At 38.1% G+C, this 10,324-nt stretch overlaps 1 protein-coding gene across 1 annotated transcript; it reads right to left on the reverse strand.

The window, feature by feature from the left end:
- Positions 1-919: 919 nt before the first annotated feature.
- On the reverse strand, positions 920-8,988 carry LOC123522183 (2-oxoisovalerate dehydrogenase subunit beta, mitochondrial-like). The gene is made up of 3 exons (XM_045294321.1): positions 8,881-8,988; positions 5,751-5,861; positions 920-959 (listed from the first exon to the last, which is right to left on the reverse strand). Exons 1-3 carry the CDS (start codon positions 8,986-8,988, stop codon positions 942-944), a joined length of 237 nt encoding a protein of 78 aa, XP_045150256.1. The 3' UTR covers positions 920-941.
- Between the last annotated feature and the right edge of the window lie 1,336 nt (positions 8,989-10,324).

Below are 10,324 nucleotides of genomic sequence, written 5' to 3' on the forward strand. Positions count from 1 at the left end.
TTCGAGCTTAACCATGTGCATAAGTGGTGGTAGGCACATCCACATTTCATTAACAACCTAGTCTTTCGAGCTTAAGCATGTGCATAAGTGATGGTAGGCACATCCACATTTCATTTTCCTTCTGCCCAGGGAGCTCCCATGGAACGCTTCTTTTCAGGAAAACTCACTGGTGATAAATTCTCTTACTTTCTTTTTGTTTCAACTATTTTATTTCATCTTAATTTTCAAAAGATGTTTCCAAGAGGTCTAAGATTCTATGTTGGCATCTTTGGCAATTTAGATATCACTCTATTATCAATTGGATTTCAATTCTGTAGTAAATTCGGCTGTCAGTCTTATTTTTATTTACAAACTACTGTGTTTTTTATGCCTTGCTCCTTTTAACTTTCCTCTTCTTATTTCAGTTCTCATAAACAAGTGCCTTTTCTCTGTGGTGGCAGTGTTTCAGTTTTTTTGTAGTTGCTGTTTCTGAGAGGGGTAATTTTCCTGCTTAACATTCCCCTCAACCACTGTCTCATGTTCCTTAATTCAAGAAACTTGATGTGCTTTATATAGAAAATACATGTTTGTTTGTTTTTTCTTTTTTAACATTTTATTAGGGGCTCATACAACTGTTATCCCAATCCATACACACATCAATTGTGTAAAGCGCATTTGTACATCATTTCTCAAAACATTTTCTCTCCATTTAAACCCCCGACATTAGGTCCTCATTTTTCCCCTCCCTCCCAGCTCCCCACTCCCGCATGAGCCCTCGATAGTTTATAAATGAGTATTTTGTCATATCTTGCCCTGTCCGACGTCTCCCTTCATCCACTTTTTGGTTGTCTGTCCCCCAGGGAGGAGGTCACACACAGTTCCATGTAATCGGTTCCCTCTTTCCTACCCATTCTCCCTTTACCCTCCCTGTTTTGCCACTCACACCACTGGTCCTATAGGGCTCATCCGTCCTGGATTCCCTGTAAGAAAATACATGTTACATAAGCTCCTTTCAGGCATAATGTATAATACCATCGGTCATTAAATGAACATTTAATGAATTAACAGTATATTAAATAGAAACGCAGAAAACAATGATCCTACAAGAGACTCAGAGGAACCCAATAGCCCTATATCTCCCCTAGAAGCAACAGGGTTAATTTGATGTGGCCTTCATAGAGCATAACTACTGGAAACAACAGGAAATCAATTGAGTCTCTGCGTGTGCATGTGTGTGTTTGTCTACTTTTTATGGTAATTCTGTACTCTTTTGCCTCTTTTCTTTTGTCTTCCATGTTTCTACACATTATCATAATGGTTGTTTTAAATTCTTACCTGCTTTCTTCAATATCTGGAATGACCAGTGTTTGCTTTTACTCTGGGTTATTCATTAAATAGTCCTGTCTCTCCATATACTTAATGATTTTCTGTTTAATTCCAATTTACAAAGGCTCCACAAGATGGGAGGATTTACTATATATCCTTCTGAGCAGACAGAACAGAGGGTAAATTACATCAACTCAAGAAAACCAAAGAGGGAAAGAGACTATGTTATGGGTTTGGGAAGAACTGACCTATTTACCTCTAATCATCAGGCATGTCTCTCTACAAGTTTCAGTTGACATTATCATTGGACCTTTGCTCAATTGAAAACATCATAGTTCCTTTGTCTTTTCATCACTAAGAGATAATTTGACTTTTTCATATGACTCAACTCCAGGAGTTCAAAACTACCATGCACTCCACAGGAAAAAGACCGAGATTTCTACCCTATGCTGACTTGCAGTCTTGGAAACTCACCGGAGCAGTTCTACTTTGTCTCTATGAGCTGACATCGACTCAACAACAGTGAGTGTGGTTTTCGTTTAGTACAAAGCTTTGGCATTTAGATCATGTCTTATAAGGGAGACTGACTGTTTAAGACCCCTCAAGGCTTAGAGTTTGTCACTGTAGGCCAAAAAAACATGGATTCTCTAATCCTGGGTTCCCAGCTTCTAGCTGAGAGCAAATCGGCAGATAGCCCCAATTAAAAGCCTGCTGCAGATGATCATTGTCAATGTACCACTCCTCCTAGGACTTTTAATGCTCACCTATGTTGTTCTACGGCTGCTTTTTCCATGTGGTCATGATAGAACTCTGTTTTCTAACCACAACAAAACAGGAAAATTTTTATTCTGCTTTTCCGATGATTACAGCTTAGCTCTTTAATACGTCATGTTCAGAACTGAGGGGGGAAACTAGCTGTGATTTTTAGGCCTACTCAAGTCTCCAATTTTGTCTCTCTAACCCTGGACAAAATTTAAATGTTCTGCTGCTTTATTTGTTCCCAAGAAACTTTTCAGTTTTATAACTTCCAAACAATGCTTCCAGGCTTAATAAAGCAAGAAGATGGGCTATATTTTAAAATATTAAACTCAGATTACACTAACCAACTCAATTCTAAATGCACTCTATTGTGTTCAGCATGCTATTGTGTATTTAATCACTTTTCCTTTAATAGGTTTTCTTTGACTATGCATGCCAAAAGATGCACACTGTGTTGATTCAATATGTAATGAATCAAGTTGCGTGATCTAAGTCTGTCATAATATAAAAACAAGTGATAAAACCCAGCACTAACTAAAGTTATTAGAGACACAGATTCCTATTTTGCACAGAATTAAGAAAGATAAAAGAGTACAGTTAAACAAAGAAGACCTTATTTTTATTATGAATGTTTGGCTAGAGGACCCTCATCTACAAAAACATGTCTTTCCTAAAATCATTCTGTCTCTAAAACCATGTCTACACTCAATAATAAAGTTAAATGTACAATTATTTCTCTCTGGAAACATGAAAGAGGAAGCTGTTCCATGAACAGCGGTAAAAAGAGTAACAAGTGCACAGGCTGCTTTCACTGTCACAGCCAGGAGGTCATCACCCGGAAAGCAACATGATGAAAGCCTCCCTGCCCAGACTGAAATGATGATGCCGACAAGGCAGGTGGATGCTTCACTGTCTCTTTCCATGGAGGGCTCCTTCCTCCTCTTTCATCTTCCGCAGGAAGAAAGAGCCCTAAGGAAACTGGATCTCGATTCCAGGATCATACAAAATGTAACCAGTACATTTAATAAAAGAGAGCTTCATAGAAAGAAGTTGCTATAGACACATACACACATAGACAGATAAATGGATAGAGATATAAATAAATTAAAGCAACCCCTTCTTCCACCTCTCATTTCTTTGTCTTTAGTCCCCAATTTGCCATGTTATTATGTTTATCTTTACTGTAAGCTGTTACACTCCCCTTCTAGACATAAAAGATACATAAATAAAGTTCTAAAAGACCTTGCCTGATCATCTATTATTAAGCGCCACCTTCTCATCACAAAACACCACACCTCAATGCAGCGGGACTATTCACACTATAAACCTAAATCTTGGGATAAGTGGATGATAGGAATTGCAAACAAGAAGCCAGCTCCAGTATCAACAGTATCAATTCCACTTTGACCATAAATAAGAATACTCGGATTGCACTATTTGGACGCAAACCCAGGGTCTGACTTGATTTGAGAATGTCAGCCAAAAGCATTTTTTTTTCATGCACATACAACCAAACTGAATCTTAAAAGCTACTTTTAATTGTGGCACATACAGGTGAAAGGGCTCAGAATATATCTGAAACAATTCACAATTATATCAAGTATTTGGACCACTGGTTCTCAACCTTCTAATGCCGTGACCCTTTACTACAGTTCCTCATGTTGTAGTGACACCCACCCCAACCATAAAATTATTTTCGTTGTTACTTCATAACTGTAATTTTGCTACTGTTATGAATTGGGTGACCCCTGTGAAAGGGTCATTTGACACACACACACACACACACCCAAAGGAGTCACGACCCATGGGTTGAGAACTGCTGATTTAGACAGTGTCAAGGGAGCCTACGGAAACATTTACTTGAACAAATCATAGACCTTATACTAAATTACAAAGCAATTCTCACTTAAAAACTTTAGGCTACACTTTTATAACAATGATAGCTATAGATTATTTCAATATAACTCACCTAAGAAAGAGCTGGCAAAAGCTAATGAGAATGCCAAAACTCCTAAATAAAATAAATGTAACTCTCCCAGGTCTTTGGACTCATTTGTTAGAGCAGCAAATGAAGAAAAAGTCTACTATCTGTAACTGCTACTAACCTGCATTAGGCACAACGGCCACACCAAAGAAGAGCTTAGCGTTCTTTATACAAATGTGGAAACAGACACCCTGTAACTTACCAAGACATTAACATAAGGAGCCTTCAAAAAGCTCACGGAAAACAGAATGAAAAGATAATGGATTATTTTCTACAAACTTCTTCAAAGCCCGTTCATATAATGGATTACTGTTGTCACCACAAAATGAGAACTAAATTACATTCCTGAGATGATACTAAGTGAATTCTTTCCATAGTAAGAACAAAATCAATCTAATCAGGGCAGAGATCAAAAGATTTCTGAAACAGAAAATTGTAAATCAGTAACCAGAATCACACAACATGACATGCAAATTGCAATCCACTTTATATTAAGGTGATACAAAGAGAGGGCTGGGGTTGTTTGTATCTTGTTTTGTTTTAATAATTCATCACCATCTCTTGGAGGGAAGGCAGATGAAACTTTCACCAAACAATTTACCTGGCTAAATTAAACCTAGCTTCTCAGACCATAATCAATAAGAAGTTCAGACCATAGGTGATTTCAAGATCCCTGATATGCTTCATTCTTTGCTCCACTCCATTATTTACACAAGCCACCCTGCACGGGCTGCATGGAGGACAGTTTTGTAGTACTGCAAACAAAGAGAACTATGGGAGACAAGAGAAACCCGAAAGTGATTCTATTCCTGAGAAGTAAGCTGATTACACAGCAGATATTCTCTTCACATTGCTCCTGTAAAATTTTATGTAAGTTAAAAATGTTCACGAAGTTACATTCAAAAGAATTCTTGGCAAATATCCAACCCATTTGGCTCATGCTATGGGGGAAGTGACATTCCAACAATCATAAACCACTAGTTACCCAAGTCGTCCCTGGCTGATGACACACTCAAGTGCGACGAACCCACTGACAACTTTCTGGTTTTGCTTTTTTACATATTATCATAATACGCACTACATACAATGCTGCGGTGCATAATTTTCTGATGTAGTTTAAATACATACAGTCTCAGCTGTTGATTCACAGATGTTTAATTTCATGACTTACTTCAAAACCCTAGTGTATAGCAGAGATAAATGCTGAAGAAGAGGGCAGAGAAAAGGTGTCAAACAGTTTGACAATGAGTGGATCACCTGGAGTCTTTCCTAAACTACATCAGGGGCTTCAGTCGCATGCTTGCACTGCTGACGTCCATAGAGAGATTTGAGAAAGTTAGAGGTCACCATGAAATCACGCAGAAGATAACTCACTGTCCCTGCTTTTCTCAGGAAACATGCCATCCTCACTCCCAGCAGTAAACCAGAACCTCTACGGGCAGCTTTATGATTGCAATTGACAGAATGAAATGTTCTAATTTGTGTATTTTTCATGTATGTATTAAACTCTATCTGTAAGTTTATATGTAGCGTTACCAAACACTAAAGAGAAATAAAGATTCAGTGTATAAAGATACTGATAGTAAAAGGCATTAATAGCACATTTAAAAAACAAAAGAGACCCTTGGTTCACATCAGAGCCAACAAAGTCATCAGGATGCCCTCCAGTCTTAAATTGGGAACTGCCCGCCTGTAGCCATACCTTGCAAATTGTATCCACATCCCAAGGTATAATAGTCCTCAGATCGATTATTTCACAAGACACTCCAAGCTTTTCCTGTGCCATGGAAGCCACCTCTCTGATCACATGAACCTGCAATAAGGGAAATAAATATGCAAAGAATGACTATTTGGGCTCAGGCCTGGGAAACTAGTAAAATTCTGACATCTTTCATAGAGACAATGTTTAAAATTAGAAGAATTGATCTATATAGAGAACTGGTAAATTGGTTTTGACAGGTTAAATCCAATAATCTGCTAAAATATTCAAATATAGAGGTCTATAAGGCAGTTGAAAATACAGTCTTAGAACAGGAGAGAGGACAGTACTACAAAGAGCAATTCTTCAGGATAAACAGTCACAAGAGCAGATGAGATTTGTAAACAAAGCCAGTAGACAGAGAAGGGCAGCAACCATAGAACTCTGCATATTATTTAAGGTGGGGGAAAGGGAGAGAAAGAGAAGCTTCTGGAAAAGGAAAGAAAACAGTTAAAGAAAAGGAAAATCAAGAAAATGTCATCCAAAACCTAAATAAGAAAGGGCTTCACACAATTGATGTATGTATGGATTGTGATAAAGAGTTGTATGAGCCCCTAATAAAATGATTAAAAACCTATTCAACAGCAACTATCAAGAATAACTCGTGTCAATAGAGGAGTGTGATAGTTACATAATCTGGTGTCAATTTGAGATAATTAAGGGTGTAGGGGTGAGTCTAGTCTGTCAATCAGATCATGGCCAATGAAACCTCTGTGTGGGCATGGCCTCCTGAGAATTCTGGGAATTCTTCCTTGGAGGCAGGAAACAGTCTGCCTGCCTCTCTCTCTCTCTCTCTCTCTCCTGACAAGACCAGGGCACTATGCTGATAGACCCCATACCCTGAGAACTGGAGAAGCTATGTGGAGACCCCTGCCAGTGCTGAGTGCTGAGATGCTTAAAACAACACTGGATTTATAAGACTTCCCACACACCAGCCTGTGATCTTCCTGCATTTGGCATCACTGCATGTGATTCGTGAGTCTGAAGAGGACTTTATAGATTAGTATTGAACATATGGACTACTATCAGACTTATGGACTTGATCTGGACTGAGCTGGGATGTTTTCTCAATATTCAACTGCTCTTGTATATAAACCTCTTTCTTATATACCTATGAGTGTCTATGGATTTGTTTCTCTAGTCTACCCAATTTGTTTCTCTAGTCTATTAACACAAGGAGGTAGTGAGTGTCACATCTCACATCGATAGGGTATAAAAAATATCTAACATAAGTTTAATGATGTCTGCAGAAAATGTTCTAATAAATTAATGAGAACAGACTCAAGGTACAAAAATATAAGGAAGTTATGGAATCAAACACAGACAATAAAATCTAGTCATGTGAATTAAGTGACTAAATAAAGAAGGGAAACACACTAGAATTTAAGGAAAATGTAGGGTAGAGAGAAGATACCTTAGAGTGAAGAGATAACATTCATTCCTCTTTTAAAAAAGAATCCCGGAAGAGGAAACCTAAGATGCAGGACAGCGGGACTAGCTGAGAGGTGGCAGTGCTGAAAAAGGTAAAATAGAATGTAATTCAGAGCAGATTTAAAGAGGTTATTTATAAATACCAGATACCCCTTCTTCAAAGGCAAAAGAGGATTGGGCACGGATGAGATCAGTGTAAAGGGAAATCATGTTAGGAGAGTTAGTGCCTAATACTTTCTAATGTCCTTATTTTTTAAAAAAAAGGAAACAAAGTCACATGCTAAGGAAGACAAGGATGTGGATTAAAAAGTGGACTTTGAGAGACTAGAAAAGGTTTGTGATAACCACTATGATTCGCTGTCACTGAAATATGACTTGTCAACCATCAGTCATTCCACTGGAGTTGAGAAGCGTGAGAACAATGTTATACAGACTAAGTCAAAAATAAACTAGAAACGAGAACAGGAGCTGTGGAATTGTAAATGAGCATATTTTCCAAAAGTAAGCAAATACTTCCTTTGCATAGAAAAAGCCCACTAATTCTTGAAAAAGAAAAGAGGTGGAAGAGTAAGTAATTGTGGCCAAAGAGTAAGGGTCCTGTGCATAACAGTGTGAAGGCAGAGCAACGAGACATCGAGCCCTGGGGAAAACTGACTACTGGGAAAGTTCAGTAGAGAAAAGTTTGATGCTAGCACTCTGGAATAATCCACATGGCTAGCAAGGTGAGAGAAATCGGGAGCTAAGTTTGAAAACCAGCAATAAGAAAGCAATCAGAGGTGTAGAAGTGATCAGGTAACAGGCATAAGAAAACCCAAAACAAACAAACATATTGTTGAGAAGCAGGAAGGGGGTGAGGTGGGGGGCAGAGACCCAAAACCCACCTGTAGACAATGGAACCAGAGCATGTACACTGGTACAGATAAGAGCTCACAACACGTGGAATCCAGGTCAGATAAACCCCTCCGGAATAGAAATGGGAGTAGCGATACCAGAGGGTCGGGGAAAGGTGGGGAGAGGTAGAGAAGAAGAGGGGACTGACAGCAAAATGATCGGCACATAACCCCAAACACCCCTGGGGTAGGAACAACAGACACCATGGGGGAAGGGAGACAGCGGTTGGTTGGTGTAAAATATGAAAATAATAATAATTTATAATTTGTCAAGGGGTCATGAAGGTAGGAGGGGGAAGGGAGGGAAAAACGAGGAGCTGATATCAAGAGCTCAAGTAGAAAGTAAATGTTTAGAACATAATGACAGCACATGTACAAATATGCTTGATACAATTGATGTATGGATTATTATAAGAGCTGTTAAGAGCTCCCAATAAAGTGATCTTTTAAAAAAAAAAAAAGACTCAAGGCAATGCAGTAAGTGCTTCAAAAGGGTTTGTAAAACATTTTTGTAAACCCTTAACATATTTTTAATGATTTCACCATATGGCTGTATATTAATATAACTGAAAATGATCCTTCTTTTAAGTCAGGAAACAGTACCAGATAAAGATGTTGCAGCAAATCAAAACAGGCTTAATGTGAGATATAAACACAACACCACTTTTAAGTCTTCATCGTATCACAGTTGAAAATGAGAGCTTCCAAGCATGAGTTGGATATTAACAGCTGGAGCAAATGTCACTACTAACCTGCGTTCCCCAAGCAACTAGAGTAACATCACTCCCTTCCTGGATGACTTCCGCCTGGGAAAGTGGGATGTTGTATGGTTCCACAGGGACCTGTTCCACTGAAGACATGACAGGAAGAAAGACAATAGTTTATTTTTCTCTCCTGTGCCATTGGTGCATAATGAAACACTAAGCATTTCATTGTGGCAAAGCTGCCTCTTATTTATTCTTCCCTCAAACTCCCCAGTTTGTTTATAGCAGATACAGTATTCATTATCTTACTTTATAGTGTTATTACAAGGGTGAAAAACAGCAACATAAATTTATAAAATACATCAGCTGTCCTGGAACAGAAAAAATTTGTAAAAACTAAGAAAATCTTAAATTAATTACAGACTGTAGTCAATAATAATCTATCAATATTGTTGTAATTATTATCACTAAGATACCATACAAAGATGGTAAGTTGTTAAGCATACCGTAGGTAAAATATGATACAAATTATATGGGCACCCTCTGTACTTTCCACAATTTTTCTGCAAACCTAAAACTGCTCTAAATATTATAGTACATAATTTTAATTCAACTCTCAGACAAGTTTTCTATCACAAAGTAAATTTATAGTAAGAAGAGGCATGGAAAAAACGCATACGTAGTAGTGGAGCCATTTTTGTGTAAGTACACTTTATTTTTGTACCTCATATCTATATAAGCACTTCTATCAACCACAGAAACTGACAAATCTTCATTATCAAATATAAATACTGTATTCAAAGAATTAAAACTGAATCAGCTCCCCAAAGTTAAATGAAAGAATAAAGAATTGTATCCCAGAGACAACAACTTCACGATTTCTGAGCAATCAAGTACATAAAAATTTAAGAACAATCTTTTAAAACAATTGAAAACGAAGTTGGTGAAAATGCCCAGCAATACTAGGATGCCTCCTTGAATATTTCTGTGAGGAGCACAGCGACGTAAGTACTGGGAAACTGTTCTCTTTTGTTCATCTTCCCCAAAGCTTTTTTCAGTATTATCATCATTGCTACATGCAGTTTTTCAAATTTAAATTACACAGATGAGCAAAATAAAAAAGTACAAGGTTCCCTGTGTTCCCAAGGCTGCCCTTCAAATGCCACTGCCCAGAAGGACTATGAAGGCTAACCATTTCCAGGTGTGTGCCGTGGACAGCTGTCATTCTTTCTGGTATCCAAGCTTCCAAATACTCATTCTTCCAACATTTGGTAAATCCCCATCTTATGAATCAGAGTCCTTCATCCACTACAGAAATAAATTGCATGTATTCACTTTCTCAGCCTCCCTTTCAGCTAAACCATGAAACTTGAGCTCTGCCAATCAAAGGTGCCCACACAGGAGTATGAAGTGGAAGCTGATATCGTCAAAACGCAGCTACCCAGAATTCATTCTGGCATGCTAGTAACAGAACCCCAACCCCACTGCCATC

Source organism: Echinops telfairi, unplaced genomic scaffold (genome assembly GCF_000313985.2).
Source record: "Echinops telfairi isolate 266 unplaced genomic scaffold, ASM31398v2 ScPeMD7_3533;HRSCAF=4204_0, whole genome shotgun sequence".
NCBI classification, from domain to species: domain Eukaryota; kingdom Metazoa; phylum Chordata; class Mammalia; order Afrosoricida; family Tenrecidae; genus Echinops; species Echinops telfairi.

What these genes read in the sequence shown, in the direction of transcription:
- LOC123522183 (XM_045294321.1), bottom strand. Translation starts at nt 8,988, where the DNA reads ATGTCTTCAGTGGAACAGGTCCCTGTGGAACCATACAACATCCCACTT. An exon ending in TAGTTGCTTGGGGAACGCAG is followed by an intron (nt 5,862 to 8,880) that starts GTTAGTAGTGAC and finishes CCCTTATTGCAG; the next exon opens with GTTCATGTGATCAGAGAGGT.